General features: G+C 46.7%; 1 protein-coding gene across 13 annotated transcripts in view; it reads right to left on the reverse strand.

Annotated features, from left to right (window-relative positions):
• Nucleotides 1-25,651, reverse strand: part of LOC146751099 (proto-oncogene vav-like) — a 79,572-nt gene that overhangs the window by 10,310 nt on the left and 43,611 nt on the right. For 10 of the 13 annotated variants that reach the window (XM_085535605.1, XM_085535604.1, XM_085535607.1 and 7 more), the window contains 2 exons: nt 11,822-11,909; nt 5,120-5,234 (listed from right to left, as the gene is read on the reverse strand). In XM_085535605.1, the coding sequence (XP_085391731.1) occupies nt 5,120-5,234; nt 11,822-11,909 (203 nt within the window). Of the gene's footprint in view, nt 1-5,119; nt 5,235-11,821; nt 11,910-25,651 lie in introns of those variants that run through there. The other 3 variants (XM_085535608.1, XR_014941912.1, XR_014941911.1) reach the window with 3 other exon arrangements.

A 25,651-nucleotide genomic window follows, 5' to 3' on the forward strand; every position in this document is an offset into this window, starting at 1 on the left:
AACCACCCCATAAGTGACCCACAACCACCCCATAACCAGCCCAGAACCCATAACCACCCCATAAGTGACCCACAACCACCCCATAACCAACCCAGAACCCATAACCACCCCATAAGTGACCCACAACCACCCCATAACCAACCCAGAACCCACACCCCATAAGTGACCCACAACCACCCCATAACCAACCCAGAACCCATAACCACCCCATAAGTGACCCACAACCACCCCATAAGTGACCCACAACCACCCCATAAGTGACCCACAACCACCCCATAACCAACCCAGAACCCATAACCACCCCATAAGTGACCCACAACCACCCCATAACCAACCCAGAACCCATAACCACCCCATAAGTGACCCACAACCACCCCATAACCAACCCAGAACCCATAACCACCCCATAAGTGACCCACAACCACCCCATAACCAACCCAGAACCCATAACCACCCCATAAGTGACCCACAACCACCCCATAACCAGCCCAGAACCCATAACCACCCCATAAGTGACCCACAACCACCCCATAACCAGCCCAGAACCCATAACCACCCCATAAGTGACCCACAACCACCCCATAACCAACCCAGAACCCATAACCACCCCATAAGTGACCCACAACCACCCCATAACCAGCCCAGAACCCATAACCACCCCATAAGTGACCCACAACCACCCCATAACCAGCCCAGAACCCATAACCACCCCATAAGTGACCCACAACCACCCCATAAGTGACCCACAACCACCCCATAACCAACCCAGAACCCATAACCACCCCATAAGTGACCCACAACCACCCCATAACCAACCCAGAACCCACACCCCATAAGTGACCCACAACCACCCCATAACCAGCCCAGAACCCATAACCACCTAATAAGTGACCCACAACCACCCCATAAGTGACCCACAACCACCCCATAACCAGCCCAGAACCCATAACCACCCCATAAGTGACCCACAACCACCCCATAACCAACCCAGAACCCATAACCACCACATAAGTGACCCACAACCACCCCATAACCAACCCAGAACCCATAACCACCCCATAAGTGACCCACAACCACCCCATAACCAACCCATAACCACCCCATAAGTGACCCACAACCACCCCATAACCAACCCAGAACCCATAACCACCCCATAAGTGACCCACAACCACCCCATAACTAACCCAGAACCCATAACCACCCCATAAGTGACCCACAACCACCCCATAACCAACCCAGAACCCATAACCACCCCAAAAGTGACCCACAGCCACCCCATAACCAACCCAGAACCCATAACCACCCCATAAGTGACCCACAACCACCCCATAACCAGCCCAGAACCCATAACCACCCCATAAGTGACCCACAACCACCCCATAAGTGACCCACAACCACCCCATAACCAGCCCAGAACCCATAACCACCCCATAAGTGACCCACAACCACCCCATAACCAGCCCAGAACCCATAACCACCCCATAAGTGACCCACAACCACCCCATAAGTGACCCACAACCACCCCATAACCAGCCCAGAACCCATAACCACCCCATAAGTGACCCACAACCACCCCATAACCAGCCCAGAACCCATAACCACCCCATAAGTGACCCACAACCACCCCATAAGTGACCCACAACCACCCCATAACCAGCCCAGAACCCATAACCACCCCATAAGTGACCCACAACCACCCCATAACCAGCCCAGAACCCATAACCACCCCATAAGTGACCCACAACCACCCCATAAGTGACCCACAACCACCCCATAACCAACCCAGAACCCATAACCACCCCATAAGTGACCCACAACCACCCCATAACCAACCCAGAACCCACACCCCATAAGTGACCCACAACCACCCCATAACCAACCCAGAACCCACAACCCATAAGTGACCCACAACCACCCCATAACCAACCCAGAACCCATAACCACCCCATAAGTGACCCACAACCACCCCATAACCAACCCAGAACCCATAACCACCCCATAAGTGAACCACAACCACCCCATAACCAACCCAGAACCCACACCCCATAAGTGACCCACAACCACCCCATAACCAGCCCAGAACCCATAACCACCCCATAAGTGACCCACAACCACCCCATAACCAGCCCAGAGCCCATAACCACCCCATAAGTGACCCACAACCACCCCATAACCAGCCCAGAACCCATACCCCATAAGTGACCCACAACCAGAACCCATAACCACCCCATAAGTGACCCACAACCACCCCATAACCAACCCAGAACCCATAACCACCCCATAAGTGACCCACAACCACCCCATAACCAGCCCAGAACCAATAACCACCCCATAAGTGACCCACAACCACCCCATAAGTGACCCACAACCACCCCATAACCAGCCCAGAACCCATAACCACCCCATAAGTGACCCACAACCACCCCATAACCAACCCAGAACCCATAACCACCCCATAAGTGACCCACAACCACCCCATAACCAGCCCAGAACCCATAACCACCCCATAAGTGACCCACAACCACCCCATAACCAACCCAGAACCCATAACCACCCCATAAGTGACCCACAACCACCCCATAACCAGCCCAGAACCCATAACCACCCCATAAGTGACCCACAACCACCCCATAACCACCCCATAAGTGACCCACAACCACCCCATAACCAGCCCAGAACCCATAACCACCCCATACCCTATAAGGACCCTATAACCACCCCATACCCCATAACCACCCCATACCCTATAAGGCCCCCATACCCCATAAGGCCCCCATACCCTATAAGGACCCCATAACCACCCCATACCCCATAACCACCCCATACCCCATAACCACCCCATACCCTATAAAGACCCCATAACCACCCCACCCCACACCCGCCCCATAACCACCCCATACCCTATAAGGACCCCATAACCACCTCATACCCCATAACCACCCCATACCCTATAAGGACCCCATAAGGATCCCATACCCCACACCCACCCCATACCCCATATCCACCCCACACCCCATAACCACCCCATACCCTATAAGGACCCCATACCCTATAAGGACCCCATAAGGACCCCATAACCACCCCATACCCTATAAGGACCCCGTACCCCATAAGGACCCTATAAGGCCCCCATACCCTATAAGGACCCCATAACCACCCCATCCCACACCCGCCCCATAACCACCCCATAACCTATAAGGACCCCGTACCCCATAAGGACCCTATAAGGACTCCATACCCTATAAGGACCTCATAAGGACCCCACACCCCATAACCACCCCATCCCCTATAAGGACCCCATAACCACCCCACCCCACACCCGTCCCATAACCACCCCATAACCTATAAGGACCCCATAACCACCCCATACCCCATAACCACCCCATACCCCATAACCACCCCATACCCTATAACGACCCCATACCTTATAAGGACCCCATAAGGCCCCCCCACCCCACACCCACCCCATACCCTATAAGTACCCCCAAACCACCCCATACCCTATAAGGACCCCATAGCCACCCCATACCCTATAAGGACCCCATAACCACCCCACACCCCATAACCACCCCATACCCTATAAGGACCCCATACCCCATAACCACCCCATGTCCACCCCACACCCCACAACCACCCCACACCCCATAACCACCCCATACCCTATAAGGACCCCATACCCCATAACCACCCCATGTCCACCCCACACCCCACAACCACCCCACACCCCATAACCACCCCATACCCTATAAGGACCCCATACCCCATAACCACCCCATGTCCACCCCACACCCCACAACCACCCCACACCCCATAACCACCCCATACCCTATAAGGACCCCGTACCCCATAAGGCCCCCATACCCCATAAGGACCCCATAACCCCATAACCCCATAACCCCATAACCCCATACCCCATAAGGACCCTATAAGGACCCCATAACCCCATAACCCCATAACCCCATAAAGACCCCATATAACCCCATAACCCCATACCCCATAACCCCATAACCCCATACCCCATAACCCCATAACCCCATAACCCCATAACCCCATACCCTATAAGGACCCCATAACCCCATAACCCCATACCCTATAAGGACCCCATAACCCCATAACCCCATAACCCCATACCCTATAAGGACCCCATAACCCCATAAGGACCCCATAACCCCATACCCCATAACCCCATAACCCCACACCCCATAACCCCATAACCCATAACCCCATGCCCCATAACCCATAACCCCATAGACCCCATAACCCCATAACCCCATAACCCCATAACCCCATAACCCCATAACCCCATAACCCATAAGGACCCTATAAGGACCCCATAACCCCATAGCCCCATACCCCATAACCCCATAACCCATAAGGACCCTATAAGGACCCCATAACCCCATAACCCCATAACCCCATACCCCATAACCCCATAACCCCATACCCCATAACCCCATAACCCCATAACCCCATACCCCATAACCCCATAACCCCCATAACCCCATAACCCCATAACCCCATAACCCCATAACCCCATACCCCATAACCCCATACCCTATAAGGACCCCATAAGGACCCTATAAGGACACCATAACCCCATAACCCCATACCCCATAACCCCACACCCCATAACCCCATAACCCCATAACCCCATAACCCCATACCCCATAACCCCACACCCCATAACCCCATAACCCCATAACCCCATAACCCCATAACCCATAACCCCACACCCCATAACCCCATAACCCCATAACCCCATACCCTATAAGGACCCCATACCCTATAAGGACCCCATAACCCCATAACCCCATAACCCCATAACCCCATACCCCATAACCCCATAACCCCATAACCCCATAACCCCATAACCCCATAACCCCATAACCCCATAACCCCATATCCCCATAACCCCATAGACCCCATAACCCCATAACCCCATAACCCCATAACCCCATAACCCCATAACCCATAACCCATAACCCCATACCCCATAACCCCATACCCTATAAGGACCCTATAAGGACCCCATAACCCCATAACCCCATAACCCCATAACCCCATAACCCATAAGGACCCCATAAGGACCCTATAAGGACCCCATAACCCCCCACCGTACCATGTGAGCTGGTGCTGCTGTTGCTGTGGGGCTCCTTATAGGGCACTAATAGGGCCGTGTCCAGGGCCTTAAAACAGTCCTTGAGGGAATGGCACTGATAGAACTCAACCAGGTCCTATAACAAAACCCCATAACCACTTATGGGGTCACCCCATAACCACCCCATAACCACCCCACACCCCATAACCACTTATGGGGTCACCCCATAGAACCCCATAACCACCCCATAACCACCCCATAGCCCATAACAATCCCACACCCCATAACCACCCCATACCCCATAACCACCCCATACCCTATAAGGACCCCATAACCACCCCATACCCTATAAGGACCCCATAACCACCCCATACCCCATAACCACCCCATACCCTATAAGGACCCCATACCCTATAAGGACCCCATAACCACCCCATACCCCATAACCACCCATACCCTATAACCACCCCATACCCCATAACCACCCCATACCCTATAAGGACCCCATACCCTATAAGGACCCCATAACCACCCCATACCCCATAACCACCCATACCCCATAACCACCCCATACCCCATAACCACCCCATACCCTATAAGGACCCCATACCCTATAAGGACCCCATAACCACCCCATAACCACCCCATAACCACCCCATAACCTATAAGGACCCCATAACCACCTCATACCCCATAACCACCCCATACCCCATAACCACCCCATACCCTATAAGGACCCCATACCCTATAAGGACCCCATAACCACCCCAACCCACACCCGCCCCATAACCACCCCATACCCTATAAGAACCCCATAACCACCCCATAACCACCCCATAACCACCCCATAACCTATAAGGACCCCATAACCACCCCATACCCTATAAGGACCCCATAACCACCCCATACCCCATAACCACCCCATACCCCATAACCACCCCATACCCTATAAGGACCCCATAACCACCCCATACCCCATAACCACCCATACCCTATAACCACCCCATACCCCATAACCACCCCATACCCCATAACCACCCCATAACCTATAAGGACCCCATACCCCATAACCACCCCATACCCTATAAGGACCCCATAACCACCCCATAACAACCCCATAACCACCCCATAACCCTATAAGGACCCCATAAGGACCCCATACCCCACCCCATAGAGCCCTATAGAACCACACCAGGTCCTATAGGGGGTTATGGGATCCTATATGGGGTGACACCAAAACCCCATAACCACATATGGGGTCACCCCATAACCACCCCATGCCCCATAACCACCCCATACCCCATAACCACTCCATACCCTATAAGGACCCCATAACCACCCATTACCCCATAACCACCCCATAACCCTATAAGGACCCCATAAGGACCCCATACCCCACCCCATAGAGCCCTATAGAACCACACCAGGTCCTATAGGGGGTTATGGGATTATATATGGGGTGACACCAAAACCCCATAACCACATATGGGGTCACCCCATAACCACCCCATACCCCATAACCACCCCATACCCCATAACCACCCCATACCCTATAAGGACCCCATAACCACCCCATACCCCATAACCACCCCACACCCCATAACCACCCCATACCCTATAAGGACCCCATAACCACCCCACAACCACCCCATACCATATAAGGACCCCGTAACCACCCCATACCCCATAACCACCCCATACCCTATAAGGACCCCATAAGAACCCCATACCCTATAAGGACCCCATAGCCACCCCATACCCTATAAGGACCCCATACCCCATAACCACCCCATACCCTATAAGGACCCCATACCCCATAACCACCCCATACCCTATAAGGACCCCATAACCACCCCATACCCTATAAGGACCCCATAAGGATCCCATACCCCACCCGATAGAGCCCTATAGAACCACACCAGGTCCTATAGGGGGTTATGGGATCCCATATTGGGTGACACCAAAACCCCATAACCACATATGGGGTCACCCCATAACCACCCCATACCCCATAACCACCCCATACCCCATAACCACCCCATACCCCATAACCACCCCATCCCCTATAAGGACCCCATAACCACCCCAACCCACACCCGCCCCATAACCACCCCATACCCTATAAGGAACCCATAACCACCCCATAACCACCCCATACCCCGTAAGAACCCCATACCCTATAAGGACCCCATAAGAACCCCGTACCCTATAAGGACCCCATAACCACCCCATACCCTATAAGGACCCCATACCCTATAAGGACCCCATAACCACCCCATACCCTATAAGGACCCCATACCCTATAAGGACCCCATAACCACCCCATAACCACCCCATAACCACCCCATAACCTATAAGGACCCCATAACCACCCCATAACCACCCCATAACCACCCCATACCCCATAAGAACCCCATACCCTATAAGGACCCCATAACCACCCCATACCCCATAACCACCCCATACCCCATAACCAGCCCATACCCCATAACCACCCCATACCCCATAACCACCCCATAACCATCCCATACCCCACAACCACCCCACACCCCATATCCACCCCATAACCACCCCATACCCTATAAGGACCCCATAACCACCCCATACCCCATAACCACCCCATACCCCATAACCACCCCATAACCCTATAAGGACCCCATAAGGACCCCATACCCCACCCCATAGAGCCCTATAGAACCACACCAGGTCCTATAGGGGGTTATGGGATCCTATATGGGGTGACACCAAAACCCCATAACCACATATGGGGTCACCCCATAACCACCCCATACCCCATAAGGACCCCATACCCCATAACCACCCCATACCCTATAAGGACCCCATAAGGACCCCATACCCCACCCCATAGAGCACTGATAGAACTGAACCAGGTCCTATAGGGGGGACAAAACCCCATAACCACATATAGGGTCACCCCATAGACCCCTATGGGTCGCTATGGGTCCCTATGGGTCCTTATGGGTCTCTATGGGTCTCTATGGATCTCTATGGGTCTCTATGGGGTCAGTTATGGGTCTCTATGGGTCTCTATGGGTCTCTATGGGGTCAGTTATGGGTCTCTATGGGTCTCTATGGGTCTCTATTGGTCTCTATGGGGTCTCTATGGGTCTCTATGGGGTCAGTTATGGGTCTCTATGGGTCAGTTATGGGTCTCTATGGGTCTCTATGGGTCCCTATGGGTCTCTATTGGTCTCTATGTGTCTCTATGGGTCTCTATGGGTCTCTATGAGTCGCTATGGGTCTCTATGGGTCTCTATGGGTCTCTATTGGTCTCTATGGGTCTCTATGGGTCCTTATGGGGTCAGTTATGGGTCCCTATGGGTCTCTATGGGTCTCTATGGGTCCCTATGTGTCTCTATTGGTCTCTATGGGTCCCTATGGGTCTCTATGGGTCCCTATAGGTCCCTATGGGTCTCTATGGGTCTCTATGGGTCTCTATGGGTCCCTATAGGGTCAGTTATGGGTCTCTATGGGTCTCTATGGGGTCTCTATGGGTCTCCATTGGTCCCTATGGGTCTCTATGGGTCCCTATGGGGTCAGTTATGGGTCCCTATGGGTCTCTATGGGTCTCTATTGGTCTCTATGAGGTCTCTATGGGTCTCTATGGGTCCCTATGGGTCTCTATGGGTCGCTATGGGTCAGTTATGGGTAGCTATGAGTCTCTATGGGTCACTATGGGTCCCTATGGGGTCAGTTATGGGTCTCTATGGGGTCACTATGGGGAGCTATGGGGTCAGTTATGGGGTCAGTTATGGGTCTCTATGGGTCTCCATTGGTCCCTATGGGTCCCTATGGGTCTCTATGGGTCCCTATGGGGTCACTTATGGGGCGCTATGGGTCCCTATTGGTCTCTATGGGTCTCTATGGGTCTCTATGGGTCCCTATGGGTCTCTATGGGTCTCTATGGGTCACTATGGGTCTCTATGGGTCTCTATTGGTCTCTATGGGGTCTCTATGGGTCCCTATGGGGTCAGTTATGGGTCCCTATGGGTCGCTATGGGTCTCTATGGGTCTCTATGGGTCCCTATAGGTCTCTATGGGTCTCTATGGGTCTCTATGGGGTCTCTATGGGGTCTCTATGGGGTCTCTATGGGTCCCTATAGGTCCCTATGGGTCTCTATGGGTCTCTATGGGTCTCTATGGGTCGCTATGGGTCTCTATGGGTCTCTATGGGTCTCTATGGGTCCCTATGGGTCTCTATGAGTCGCTATGGGTCTCTATTGGTCTCTATGGGTCCCTATGGGTCCCTATGGGGTCAGTTATGGGTCCCTATGGGTCCCTATGTGTCTCTATGGGTCATTATGGGTCCCTATGGGTCTCTATGGGTCCTTATAGGGTCAGTTATGGGTCTCTATGGGGTTGCTATGGGGCGCTATGGGTCCCTATGGGGTCAGTTATGGGTCGCTATGGGTCTCTATGGGTCTCTATTGGTCTCTATGGGTCTCTATGGGTCTCTATTGGTCTCTATGGGTCTCTATGGGTCCCTATGGGGTCAGTTACGGGTCCCTATGGGGTCAGTTATGGGTCCCTATGGGTCCCTATGTGTCTCTATGGGTCATTATTGGTCCCTATGGGTCTCTAAGGGTCCTTATAGGGTCAGTTATGGGTCTCTATGGGGTCGCTATGGGGCGCTATGGGTCCCTATGGGGTCAGTTATGGGTCTCTATGAGTCGCTATTGGTCTCCATTGGTCCCTATGGGTCTCTATGGGTCCCTATAGGGTCAGTTATGGGTCTCTATGGGGTCGCTATGGGGCGCTATGGGTCCCTATGGGGTCAGTTATGGGGCGCCATGGGTCCCTATTGGTCTCTATGGGTCTCTATGGGTCTCTATTGGTCTCTATGGGTCTCTATGGGTCCCTATGGGTCCCTATGGGTCTCTATGGGTCCCTATGGGTCGCTATGGGTCTCTATGGGTCTCTATGGGTCTCTATGGGTCCCTATGGGTCTCTATGGGTCGCTATGGGTCTCTATGGGTCTCTATGGGTCTCTATGGGGTCACTATGGGTCTCTATGGGTCTCTATTGGTCTCTATGGGGTCTCTATGGGTCCCTATGGGGTCAGTTATGGGTCCCTATGGGTCTCTATGGGTCTCTATGGGTCTCTATGGGACCCTATAGGTCTCTATGGGTCCCTATGGGGTCAGTTATGGGTCTCTATGGGTCTCTATGGGTCTCTATGGGTCGCTATGGGTCCCTATGAGTCTCTATGGGTCGCTATGGGTCCCTATAGGTCTCTATGGGTCTCTATGAGTCGCTATGGGGCTCTATGGGTCCCTATGGGTCTCTGTGGGTCTCTATGAGTCGCTATGGGTCTCTATGAGTCGCTATTGGTCTCTATGGGTTTCTATGGGTCTCTATGGATCTCTATGGGTCTCTATGAGGTCACTATGGGTCTCTATGGGTCTCTATTGGTCTCTATGGGGTCTCTATGGGTCCCTATGGGGTCAGTTATGGGTCCCTGTGGGTCCCTATGGGTCTCTATGGGTCTCTATGGGTCTCTATGGGACCCTATAGGTCTCTATGTGTCTCTATGAGTCGCTATGGGTCTCCATTGGTCCCTATGGGTCTCTATGGGTCTCTATGGGTCCCTATGGGTCTCTATGGGTCGCTATGGGTCTCTATGGGTCCCTATGGGGTCAGTTATGGGTCTCTATGGGTTCGCTATGGGGCGCTATGGGGTCAGTTATGGGGTCAGTTATGGGTCTCTTTGGGTCCCTATGTGTCTCTATGGGTCTCTATGGGTCTCTATGGGTCCCTATGGGTCTCTATGGATCTCTATGGGTCTCTATGGGGTCAGTTATGGGTCTCTATGCGTCTCTATGGGTCTCTATGGGTCTCTATTGGTCTCTATGGGGTCTCTATGGGTCCCTATGGGGTCAGTTATGGGTCCCTATGGGTCCCTAAGGGTCTCTATGGGTCTCTATGGGTCTCTATAGGTCTCTATGGGTCTCTATGAGTCGCTATGGGTCGCTATGGGTCTCTATGGGTCGCTATGGGTCTCTATGGGTCTCTATGGGTCTCTATGGGTCCCTATGGGGTCAGTTACGGGTCGCTATGGGTCTCTATGGGTCTCTATTGGTCTCTATGGGGTCTCTATGGGTCCCTATGGGGTCAGTTATGGGTCCCTATGGGTCTCTATGGGTCGCTATGGGTCTCTATGGGTCTCTGTGAGTCGCTATGGGTCTCTATGGGTCCCTATGTCTCTCTATGGGTCTCTATGGGTCAGTTATGGGTCTCTATGGGTCTCTATGGGTCCCTATGGGTCTCTATGGGTCTCTGTGAGTCGCTATGGGTCTCTATGGGTCCCTATGGGTCTCTATGTGTCTCTATGGGTCCCTATGGGTCTCTATGGGGTCAGTTATGTGTCTCTATTGGTCTCTGTGAGTCTCTATGGGTCTTTATGGGTCTCTATGGGTCTCTACGGGTTGGTATGGGTCCCTATGGGTCTCTATGGGGTCAGTTATGGGTCTCTATGGGTCCATATGGGGTCACTTATGGGGCGCTATGGGTCTCTATGGGTCCCTATGGGTCCCTATAGGTCTCTATGGGTCCCTATGGGTCTCTATGGGTCCCTATGGATACCTATAGGTCTCTATGGGTCCCTATGGGTCTCTATGGGTCGCTATGGGGCGCTATGGGTCCCTATGGGTCTCTATGGGTCCCTATGGGGTCACTTATGGGGCGCTATGGGGCAGGACTGACCTGCAGCCCCTTGAATCCCTTCTTGTCATTGAGGCGGAACAAACCCTGAGTCACCAACACCTTGATGTGCTTCACCTCCGAGCGGAACCTATAGGAAACCCCATAGAAACCCATAAAAACCCCATAGAAACCATAGAAACCCCATAAAAACCCCATAGAAACCCCATAAAACCCCATAGAAACCCCATAGAAACCCCATAAAAACCCCATAGAAACCATGAAAACCCCATAAAACCCCATAGAAACCCCATAAAAACCCCATAAAAACCCCATAGAAACCCCATAAAACCCCATAGAAACCCCATAAAAACCCCATAGAAACCCCATAAAACCCCATAGAAACCCCATAGAAACCACGAAAACCCCATAAAAACCCCATAGAAACCATGAAAAACCCCATAGAAACCCCATAGAAACCCCATAGAAACCCTATAAAAGCCCATAAAACCCCATAAAACCCCATAGAAACCATAAAAACCCCATAGAAACCCCATAGAAACCCCATAGAAACCCCATAAAACCCCATAAAAACCCCATAGAAACCCCATAGAAACCCCATAGAAACCCCATAGAAACCATGAAAACCCCATAAAAACCCCATAAAACCCCATAGAAACCCCATAAAAACCCCATAAAACCCCATAAAAACCCCATAGAAACCCCATAAAACCCCATAGAAACCCCATAGAAACCCTATAAAACCCCATAGAAACCCTATAAAACCCCATAAAAACCCCATAGAAACCCCATAAATACCCCATAGAAACCATGAAAACCCCATAAAACCCCATAAAACCCCATAGAAACCCCATAGAAACCCCATAGAAACCATAAAAACCCCATAAAAACCCATAAAAACCCCATAAAACCCCATAAAAACCCCATAGAGACCCCATAGATACCATGAAAACCCCATAAAAACCCCATAGAAACCATGAAAACCCCATAAAACCCCATAAAACCCCATAGAAACCCCATAGAAACCATAAAAACCCCATAAACCCCATAGAAACCCCATAAAAACCCCACAGAAACCATGAAAACCCCATAAAACCCCATAAAACCCCATAAAAACCCCATAAAAACCCCATAGAAACCCCATAAATACCCCATAAAAACCCCATAAAAACCCCATAGAAACCCCATAAAAACCCCATAAAACCCCATAAAAACCCCATAAAAACCCCATAAAAACCCCATAGAAACCCCATAGAAACCATGAAAACCCCACAGAAACCCCATAGAAACCCCATAAAAACCCCATAAAACCCCATAAAAACCCCATCAAACCCCATAAAACCCCATAGAAACCATGAAAACCCCATAAAACCCCATAAAACCCCATAGAAACCCCATAGAAACCCCATAAAAACCCCATAGAAACCCCATAGAAACCATGAAAACCCCATAGAAACCCCATAGAAACCCCATAAAAACCCCATAGAAACCATAAAAACCCCATAAAACCCCATAAAAACCCCATAAAAACCCCATAAAAACCCTATAAAAACCCTATAAAACCCCATAAAACCCCATAGAAACCCCATAGAAACCCCATCGATACCATGAAAACCCCATAAAAACCCATAAAAACCCCATAAAACCCCATAGAAACCCCATAAAAACCCCATAAAAACCCCATAAAAACCCCATAGAAACCATGAAAACCCCATAAAAACCCCATAGAAACCATAAAAACCCCATAGAAACCATAAAAACCCCATAAAAACCCCATAGAAACCCCATAAAAACCCCATAGAAACCATGAAAACCCCATAAAACCCCATAAAACCCCATAAAAACCCCATAGAAACCATGAAAACCCCATAAAACCCCATAAAAACCCCATAGAAACCCCATAAAAACCCCTTAAAACCCCATAAAACCCCATAAAACCCTATAGAAACCCCATAGAAACCCCATAAAAACCCCATAAAACCCCATAGAAACCCCAAACCCCATAAAACCCCAAACCCCATAGAAACCCCATAGAAACCCCATAGAAACCCCATAGAAACCCCATAGAACCCCATAGAAACCCCATAGAACCCCATAGAAACCCCATAGAAACCCCATAGAAACCCCAAACCCCATAGAAACCCCATAGAAACCCCATAGAAACCCCATAAAAACCCCATAGAAACCATGAAAACCATGAAAACCCCATAAAAACCCCATAGATACCATAAAAACCCCATAAAACCCCATAAACACCCCATAAAAACCCCATAGAAACCCCATAGAAACCATGAATACCCCATAAAACCCCATAAAACCCCATAAAACCCCATAAAAACCCCATAGAAACCCATAAAAACCCATAAAACCCCATAAAAACCCCATAGAAACCCCATAGAAACCACGAAAACCCCATAGAAACCCCATAGAAACCCCATAAAAACCCCATAGAAACCATGAAAACCCCATAGAAACCCCATAAAAACCCCATAAAACCCCATAGATACCCCATAGAAACCACATAAAAACCCCATAGAAACCATGAAAACCCCATAAAACCCCATAAAAACCCCATAGAAACCCCATAGAAACCATGAAAACCCCATAAAACCCCATAAAACCCCATAAAGACCATAAAAACCCCATAAAACCCCATAATAACCCCATGAAAACCCCATAGAAACCCCATAAAAACCCCATAGAAACCCCATAAATACCCCATAGAAACCATAAAAACCCCATAAAACCCCATAAAAACCCCATAAAAACCCCTTAAAAACCCCATAGAAACCCCAAAATCCCCATAAATTCCCCATAAGAACCCCATAGAAACCCCATAAACCCCAAAAAACCTCTTAAAACGCCATAAAACCCCATAAAACCCCATAAAAACCCCATAGAAACCCCATAAAAACCCCATAAAAACCCCATAGAAACCCCATATACCCCATAGAAACCCCATAGAAACCCCATAAACCCCATAGAAACCCCATAGAAACCCCATAAACCCCATAGAAACCATGAAAACCCCATAGAAACCCCATAGAAACCCCATAAAACCCCATAAAAACCCCATAAAAACCCCATAAAAACCCCATAGAAACCATGAAAACCCCATAAAACCCCATAGAAACCATGAAAACCCCATAAAACCCCATAAAAACCCCATAGAAACCCCATAAAAACCCCATAAAAACCCCATAGAAACCCCAAAGAAACCATGAAAACCCCATAAAACCCCATAAAAACCCCATAGAAACCATGAAAACCCCATAAAACCCCATAAAAACCCCATAGAAACCCCATAGAAACCATGAAAACCCCATAAATCCCCAGAGAAACCCCATAAAAACCCCATAGAAACCCCATAAAAACCCCATAAATACCCCATAGAAACCATGAAAACCCCATAAAACCCCATAAAACCCCATAGAAACCCCATAGAAACCCCATAAATACCCCATAGAAACCATGAAAACCCCATAAAACCCCATAAAACCCCATAGAAACCCCATAGAAACCCCATAGAAACCATAAAAACCCCATAAAAACCCATAAAAACCCCATAAAACCCCATAAAAACCCCATAGAGACCCCATAGATACCATGAAAACCCCATAAAAACCCCATAGAAACCATGAAAACCCCATAAAACCCCATAAAACCCCATAGAAACCCCATAGAAACCATAAAAACCCCATAAACCCCATAGAAACCCCATAAAAACCCCACAGAAACCATGAAAACCCCATAAAACCCCATAAAACCCCATAAAAACCCCATAAAAACCCCATAGAAACCCCATAAATACCCCATAAAAACCCCATAAAAACCCCATAGAAACCCCATAAAAACCCCATAAAACCCCATAAAAACCCCATAAAAACCCCATAAAAACCCCATAGAAACCCCATAGAAACCATGAAAACCCCACAGAAACCCCATAGAAACCCCATAAAAACCCCATAAAACCCCATAAAAACCCCATCAAACCCCATAAAACCCCATAGAAACCATGAAAACCCCATAAAACCCCATAAAACCCCATAGAAACCCCATAGAAACCCCATAAAAACCCCATAGAAACCCCATAGAAACCATGAAAACCCCATAGAAACCCCATAGAAACCCCATAAAAACCCCATAGAAACCATAAAAACCCCATAAAACCCCATAAAAACCCCATAAAAACCCCATAAAACCCCATAGAAACCCCATAAATAACCCATAGAAACCATAAAAACCCCATAGAAACCCTATAAAACCCCATAGAAACCCCAAAAGTTCCCATAAATTCCCCATAAGAACCCCATAGAAACCCCATAAACCCCATAGAAACCCCATAAACCCCGTAGAAACCCCATAAACCCCATAAAACTTATTAAAACGCCATAAAACCCCATAAAAACCCCATAAAAACCCCATAAAAACCCCATAGAAACCCCATAGAAATCCCACAAAAACCCCATAGAAACCAGTAAACCCCATAAAAACCCCATAGAAACCCCATAAAAACCATGAAAATCCCATAAAACCCCATAGAAACCCCATAAAAACCCATAAAAACCCCATAGAAACCCCATAGAAACCGTGAAAACCCCATAGAAACCCTATAAAACCCCATAAAAACCCCATAAAAACCCCATAGAAATCCCATAAAACCACATAAACCCCATAGAAACCCCATAGAAACCCCATAGAACCTCCAGACCTCATAGAAACCCCATAGAAACCCCATAGGGACCCCATAGAAACCCCATAGAACCCCCAGACCCCATAGAAACCCCATAGAACCCCCAGACCCCATAGAAACCCCATAGAAACCCCAAACCCCATAGAAACCCCATAAAAACCCCATAAACCCCATAAAAACCCCATAGAAATCCCATAAACCCCATAAAATCTTATAGAACCCCATAAATACCCATAAAACCCCATAAAAACCCCATAGAAACCCCATAAACCCCATAGAAACCACATAAAACCACATAAACCCCATAGAAATACCATAAAACCCCATAAAACCCCATAGAAACCATGAAAACCCCATAAAACCCCATAGAAACCCCATAAAAACCCCATAGAAACCCCATAAAAACCCCATAGAAACCCCATAAAAACCCCATAGAAACCCCATAAAAACCCCATAGAAACCCCATAAAAACCCCATAAAAACCCCATAGAAACCCCATAAAACCCCATAGAAACCCCATAAAAACCCCATAAAAACCCCATAGAAACCCTATAAAACCCCATAAAAACCCCATAGAAACCATGAAAACCCCATAGAAACCCCATAAAAACCCCATAGAAACCATGAAAACCCCATAAATACCCCATAAATACCCCATAGAAACCATGAAAACCCCATAAAAACCCATAAAAACCCCATAAAAACCCCATAGAAACCCCATAAAAACCCCATAGAAACCCCATAAAAACCCTATAAAAACCCTATAAAACCCCATAAATACCCCATAGATACCATGAAAACCCCATAAAAACCCCATAAAAACCCCATAAAACCCCATGGAAACCCCATAAAAACCCCATAGAAACCATGAAAACCCCATAGAAACCCCATAGAAACCATGAAAACCCCATAAAACACCATAAATACCCCATAAAACCCCATAAAACCCCATAAAAACCCCATAAAAACCCCATAGAAACCATGAAAACCCCATAGAACCCCATAGAAACCCCATAAATACCCAATAAAAACCCCATAAAACCCCATAAAAACCCCATAAAAACCCCATAAAACCCCATAGAAACCCCATAAAAACCCCATAGAAACCCCATAAATACCCCATAGAAACCCCATAGAAACCCCATAGAACCCCATAGAAACCATGAAAACCCCATAAAACCCCATAAAACCCCATAGAAACCCCATGAAAACCCCATAGAAACCCCATAGAAACCCCATAGAACCCCATAGAAACCATGAAAACCCCATAAAACCCCATAAAACCCCATAGAAACCCCATAGAAACCCCATAGAAACCCTATAAAAACCCCATAGAAACCCCATAGAAACGCTATAAAACCCCATAGAAACCCCATAAATACCCCATAAAAACCCAGAAAAACCCCATAGAAACCATGAAAACCCCATAAAACCCCATAAGCCCCATAAAATCTCTTAAAAAGCCATAAAACCCCATAAAACCCCATAGAAACCCCATAAAACCACATAAACACCATAGAAATACCATAGAACCACCAGACCCCATAGGAACCCCATAGACCCACATAGCCCCCCATAGAAACCCCATAGGAACCCCATAGAAACCCCATAGAAAACCCAGACCCCATAGAAACCCCATAGAAACCCCATAGAACCCCCAGACCCCATAGAAACCCCAAACCCCATAGGAACCCCATAGCCCCCCATTCCCCCCCATAGCCCCCCATAGAACCCCATTAAAACCCCATAGGCCCCATAGAAACCCATAGCCCCCCCCCAACCCCATAAACCTCATAGAAACCCCATAGAAACCCCATAGAACCCTCAGACCCCCATAGAACCCCATAGCCCCCATAGTGCCCCATAGAAACCCCATAAAACCCCATAGAAAGCCCATAGAAACCCTATAGAAACCCTATAGAAATCCCATAAACCCCATAAACCCCCCAAAAAACCCATAGAACCCCCAGACCCAATAGAAACCCCATAGAATCCCCATAGAAACCCCAAACCCCATAAAACCCCATAAACCCCATAAAACCCCATAGAAACCCCATAGAAACCCCACAGAACCCCCAGACCCCATAGCCCCGCATAGGAACCCAATAGAAACCCCATAGGAACCCCATAGGAACCCCATAGAGACCCCAAACCCCATAGAAACCCCATAAAAACCCCATAAAACCCCATAAAAACCCCATAGAAACCATAAAAACCCCATAGAAACCCCATAAAAACCCCATGGAAACCATGAAAACCCCATAAAAACCCCATAAAAACCCATAAAAACCCCATAGAAACCCCATAAAAACCCCATAAAACCCCATAGAAACCATGAAAACCCCATAGAAACCCCATAAAAACCCCATAAAACCCCATAAAAACCCCATAGAACCCCATAGAAACCCCATAGAACCCCATAGAAACCCTATAGGAACCCCATAGAACCCCCAGACCCAATAGAAACCCCAAACCCCATAGAAACCCCATAGCCCCCCATAGCCCCCCATAGTGCCCCATAGCCCACTATAGAACCCCATAAACCCCATAAAACCCCATAAACCCCATAAAAACCCCATAGAAACCCCATAAAAACTCCATAAAAACCCCATAAAAACCCCATAGAAACCCCATAGAAACCCCATAGAAACCCCATAGAAACCCCATAGAAACCATGAAAACCCCATAGAAACCCTATAAAACCCCATAAAAACCCCATAAAAACCCCATAGAAATCCCATAAAACCACATAAACCCCATAGAAACCCCATAGAAACCCCATAGAACCTCCAGACCTCATAGAAACCCCATAGAAACCCCATAGGGACCCCATAGAAACCCCATAGAACCCCCAGACCCCATAGAAACCCCATAGAACCCCCAGACCCCATAGAAACCCCATAGAAACCCCAAACCCCATAGAAACCCCATAAAAACCCCATAAACCCCATAAAAACCCCATAGAAATCCCATAAACCCCATAAAATCTTATAGAACCCCATAAATACCCATAAAACCCCATAAAAACCCCATAGAAACCCCATAAACCCCATAGAAACCACATAAAACCACATAAACCCCATAGAAATACCATAAAACCCCATAAAACCCCATAGAAACCATAAAAACCCCATAGAAACCCCATAAAAACCCCATGGAAACCATGAAAACCCCATAAAAACCCCATAAAAACCCATAAAAACCCCATAGAAACCCCATAAAAACCCCATAAAACCCCATAGAAACCATGAAAACCCCATAGAAACCCCATAAAAACCCCATAAAACCCCATAAAAACCCCATAGAACCCCATAGAAACCCCATAGAACCCCATAGAAACCCTATAGGAACCCCATAGAACCCCCAGACCCAATAGAAACCCCAAACCCCATAGAAACCCCATAGCCCCCCATAGCCCCCCATAGTGCCCCATAGCCCACTATAGAACCCCATAAACCCCATAAAACCCCATAAACCCCATAAAAACCCCATAGAAACCCCATAAAAACTCCATAAAAACCCCATAAAAACCCCATAGAAACCCCATAGAAACCCCATAGAAACCATGAAAACCCCATAGAAACCCTATAAAACCCCATAAAAACCCCATAAAAACCCCATAGAAATCCCATAAAACCACATAAACCCCATAGAAACCCCATAGAAACCCCATAGAACCTCCAGACCTCATAGAAACCCCATAGAAACCCCATAGGGACCCCATAGAAACCCCATAGAACCCCCAGACCCCATAGAAACCCCATAGAACCCCCAGACCCCATAGAAACCCCATAGAAACCCCAAACCCCATAGAAACCCCATAAAAACCCCATAAACCCCATAAAAACCCCATAGAAATCCCATAAACCCCATAAAATCTTATAGAACCCCATAAATACCCATAAAACCCCATAAAAACCCCATAGAAACCCCATAAACCCCATAGAAACCACATAAAACCACATAAACCCCATAGAAATACCATAAAACCCCATAAAACCCCATAGAAACCATGAAAACCCCATAAAACCCCATAGAAACCCCATAAAAACCCCATAGAAACCCCATAAAAACCCCATAGAAACCCCATAAAAACCCCATAGAAACCCCATAAAAACCCCATAAAAACCCCATAGAAACCCCATAAAACCCCATAGAAACCCCATAAAAACCCCATAAAAACCCCATAGAAACCCTATAAAACCCCATAAAAACCCCATAGAAACCATGAAAACCCCATAGAAACCCCATAAAAACCCCATAGAAACCATGAAAACCCCATAAATACCCCATAAATACCCCATAGAAACCATGAAAACCCCATAAAAACCCATAAAAACCCCATAAAAACCCCATAGAAACCCCATAAAAACCCCATAGAAACCCCATAAAAACCCTATAAAAACCCTATAAAACCCCATAAATACCCCATAGATACCATGAAAACCCCATAAAAACCCCATAAAAACCCCATAAAACCCCATGGAAACCCCATAAAAACCCCATAGAAACCATGAAAACCCCATAAAAACCCATAAAAACCCCATAAAAACCCCATAAATACCCCATAAATACCCCATAAAAACCCCATAGAAACCCCATAGAAACCATGAAAACCCCATAAAACACCATAAAAACCCCATAGAAACCATGAAAACCCCATAAAACCCCATAAAAACCCCATAAAAACCCATAAAACCCCCATAAAAACCATGAAAACCCCATAGAAACCCCATAAAAACCCCATAGAAACCCCATAAACCCCATAGAAACCCCATAGAAACCATGAAAACCCCATAAAACCCCATAAAACCCCATAAATACCCCATAAAAACCATAAAAACCCCATAAAACCCCATAGAAACCCCATAAAAACCCCATAGAAACCATGAAAACCCCATAGAAACCCCATAAAAACCCCATAAAAACCCCATAAAAACCCCATAGAAACCCCATAGAAACCCATAGAAACCCCATAAAACCCCATAGAAACCCCATAGAAACCCCATAGAAACCCCATAAAAACCCCATAGAAACCCCATAAAACCCCATAAAACCCCATAGAAACCCCATAAAAACCCCATAAAACTCCATAAAAACCCCATAGAAACCCCATAAAAACCATGAAAACCCCATAAAACCCCATAAAAACCCCATAGAAACCATGAAAACCCCATAAAACCCCATAAATACCCCATGAAAACCCCATGAAAACCCCATAGAAACCCCATAGAAACCATGAAAATCCCATAGAAACCCCATAAAAACCCCATAAAAACCCCATAGAAACCATAAAACCCCATAAAAACCCCATAGAAACCCCATAGAAACCATGAAAACCCCATAAAAACCCATAAAAACCCCATAAAACCCCATAAAAACCCCATAGAAACCATGAAAACCCCATAAGACCCCATAAAAACCCCATAGAAACCCCATAAAACCCCATACAAACCTCATAGAAACCCCATAGAAACCATGAAAACCCCATAAAAACCCCATAGAAACCCCATAAAAACCCCATAGAAACCCCATAAAAACCCCATAAAAACCCCATAAAAACCCCATAAAACCCCATAGAAACCATGAAAACCCCATAGAAACCCCATAAAAACCCCATAGAAACCCCATAAATACCCCATAGAAACCATAAAAACCCCATAGAAACCCCATAGAAACCCCATAAAAACCCCATAAAAACCACATAGAAACCCCATAAAACCCCATAGAAACCCCATAAAAACCCCATAGAAACCCCATAAAACCCCATAAAAACCCCATAAAAACCCCATAGAAACCCCATAAAACCCCATAAAAACCCCATAGAAACCCCATAAAAACCCCATAGATACCATGAAAACCCATAAAACCCCATAAAAACCCCATAGAAACCCCATAGAAACCCCATAAAAACCCCATAGAAACCCCATAGAAACCCCATAAAAACCCCATAGAAACCACGAAAACCCCATAAAAACCCCATAGAAACCATAAAAACCCCATAGAAACCCCATAGAAACCCCATAAATACCCTATAGAAACCCAATAGAAACCATGAAAACCCCATAAAACCCCATAGAAACCCCATAAAACCCCATAAAACCCCATAAAACCCCATAGAAACCCCATAGAAACCATGAAAACCCCATAAAACCCCATAGGAACCCCATAGAAACCCCATAGAAACCCCAAACCCCATAAAACCCCATAAACCCCATAAAAACCCCATAGAAACCCCATAAAACCCCATAAACCCCCATAAAACCCCATAGAAACCCCAAACCCCATAAAACCCCATAAAAACCATGAAAACCCCATAGAAACCCCATAAAAACCCCATAAAAACCCCATAAAAACCCCATAAAACCCCATAGAAACCATGAAAACCCCATAAAACCCCATAAATACCCCATAAAAACCCCATAAAACCCCATAGAAACCCCATAGAAACCCCATAAAAACCCCATAAAAACCCCATAAAAACCCCATAGAAACCCCATAGAAACCACGAAAACCCCATAGAAACCCCATAAAAACCCCATAAAACCCCATAAAACCCCATAAATACCCCATAAAAACCCCATAGAAACCCCATAAAAACCCCATAAAAACCCCATAAAAACCCCATAGAAACCCCATAGAAACCCCATAAAAACCCCATAGAAACCTTAAAAACCCCATAGAAACCATGAAAACCCCATAAAACCCCAAAGAAACCCCATAAAAACCCCATAAAAACCCCATAGAAACCCCATAGAAACCATGAAAACACCATAAAACCCCATAGAAAACCCATAAAAACCCCATAGAAACCATGAAAACCCCATAAATACCCCATAAAAACCCCATAAAACCCCATAAAAACTCCATAGAAACCATGAAATCCCCATACAACCCCATGAAAACCCCATAAAACCCCATAAAACCCCATAAATACCCCATAGAAACCCCATGAAAACCCCATAGATACCACGAAAACCCCATAAAACCCCATAAATACCCCATAGAAACCATGAAAACCCCATAAAAGCCCCATAAAAACCCCATAACACCTCTAAAAACGCCATAAAAAACATAAAAACCCATAAAAACCCCATAGAAACCCTATAAAACCCCATAGAAACCCCAAAATCCCCATAAATTCCCCATAAGAACCCCATAGAAACCCCATAAACCCCATAGAAACCCCATAAACCCCATAAAACTTATTAAAACGCCATAAAACCCCATAAAAACCCCATAGAAACCATGAAAACCCCATAAAACCCCATAAAAACCCCATAAAAACCCCATAAAAACCCCATAAAACCTCTAAAAATGCCATAAAAAAACATAAAACCCCATAAAAACCCCATAAAACCCATAGAAACCCCATAAACCCCATAAAAACCCATAGAAATCCCATAAACCCCATAAAACCTTATAGAACCCCATAAATACCCATAAAACCCCATAAAAACCCCATAGAAACCCCATAATCCACATAAATACCCCATAAGAACCCCATAGAAACCCCATAAACTCCATAAAACCTCTTAAAATGCCATAAAACCCCATAAAATCCCATAAAAACCCCATAGAAACCCCATAAACCCCATAAAACCACATAAACACCATAGAAACCCCATAGAACCTCCAGACCTCATAGAAACCCCATAGAAACCCCATAGGGACACCATAGAAACCCCATAGAACACCCAGACCCCATAGAAACCCCATAGGAACCCCATACAACCCCCAAACCCCATACAAACCCCATAGAAACCATAAAAACCCCATAAAAACCCCATAGAAACCCCATAAATACCCCATAGAAACCATAAAAACCCCATAGAAACCCTATAAAACCCCATAGAAACCCCAAAAGTCCCCATAAATTCCCCATAAGAACCCCATAGAAACCCCATAAACACCAAAAACCTCTTAACATGCCATAAAATGCCATAAAACCCCATAAAAACCCCATAAAAACCCCATAGAAACCCCATAAACCCCATAAACCCCATAGAAAACCCATAGAAACCCCATAAAAACCCCACAAAACCCCATAAATACCCCATAGAAACCATAAAAACCCCATAAAACCCCATAAAAACCCCATAGAAACCCCATAAACCCCAAAAAACCCCATAAAACCCCATAAAATCCCATAGAAACCATGAAAACCCCATAAGACCCCATAGAAACCCCATAGAAACCCCATAGAAACCCCATAAAAACCCCATAGAAACCCCATATAAACCCCATAGAAACCATAAAAACCATGAAAACCCCATAAAAACCCCAAAAAACCCCATAGAAACCCCATAAAAACCCCATAGAAACCATGAAAACCCCATAAAACCCCATAAAAACCCCATAAAAACCCCATAAAAACCCCATAGAACCCCATAGAAACCATGAAAACCCCATAAAAACCCCATAGAAACCCCATAAAAACCCCATAAAACCCCATAAATACCCCATAGAAACCATAAAAACCCCATAAAACCCCATAAAAACCCCATAGAAACCCCATAAACCCCAAAAAACCTCTTAAAACGCCATAAAACCCCATAAAACCCTATAGAAACCCCATAGAAACCCCATAAATACCCATACAACCCAATAGAAACCATGAAAACCCCATAAAACACCATAAAACCCCATAGAAACCCCATAGAAACCCCATAAAAACCCCATAAAAACCCCATAGAAACCCCATAAAAACCCCATAAAAACCCCATAGATACCATGAAAACCCCATAAAACCCCATAAAACCCCATAGAAACCCCATAAAACCCCCATAAACCCCATAGGACCCCATAGACCCATAAAAACCCCATAGACCCCATAAACCCCATAAAACCCCATAAACCCCATAGAAACCCCATAAAAACCCCATAAACCCCATAAAAACCCCATAGACCCCATAAACCCCATAGACCCCATAAAACCCCATAAAAACCCCATAAACCCCATAAACCCCATAAAACCCCATAGAACCCCATAGAAACCCATAGCCCCCATAGTGCCCCATAAACCCCATAGCCCCCCATAGGAATCCCATAGAACCCCATAGGAACCCCATAGAACCCCCAGACCCAATAGAAACCCCATAGGAACCCCATAAACCCCATAAAAACCCCATTAACCCCATAAACCCCATTAACCCCATAAAACCCCATAGAAACCCCAT

The sequence above is a fragment of the Coturnix japonica genome, unplaced genomic scaffold (assembly GCF_054131305.1).
Source record: "Coturnix japonica strain WE unplaced genomic scaffold, WE-NBRP24 Scf139, whole genome shotgun sequence".
Taxonomy (NCBI): domain Eukaryota; kingdom Metazoa; phylum Chordata; class Aves; order Galliformes; family Phasianidae; genus Coturnix; species Coturnix japonica.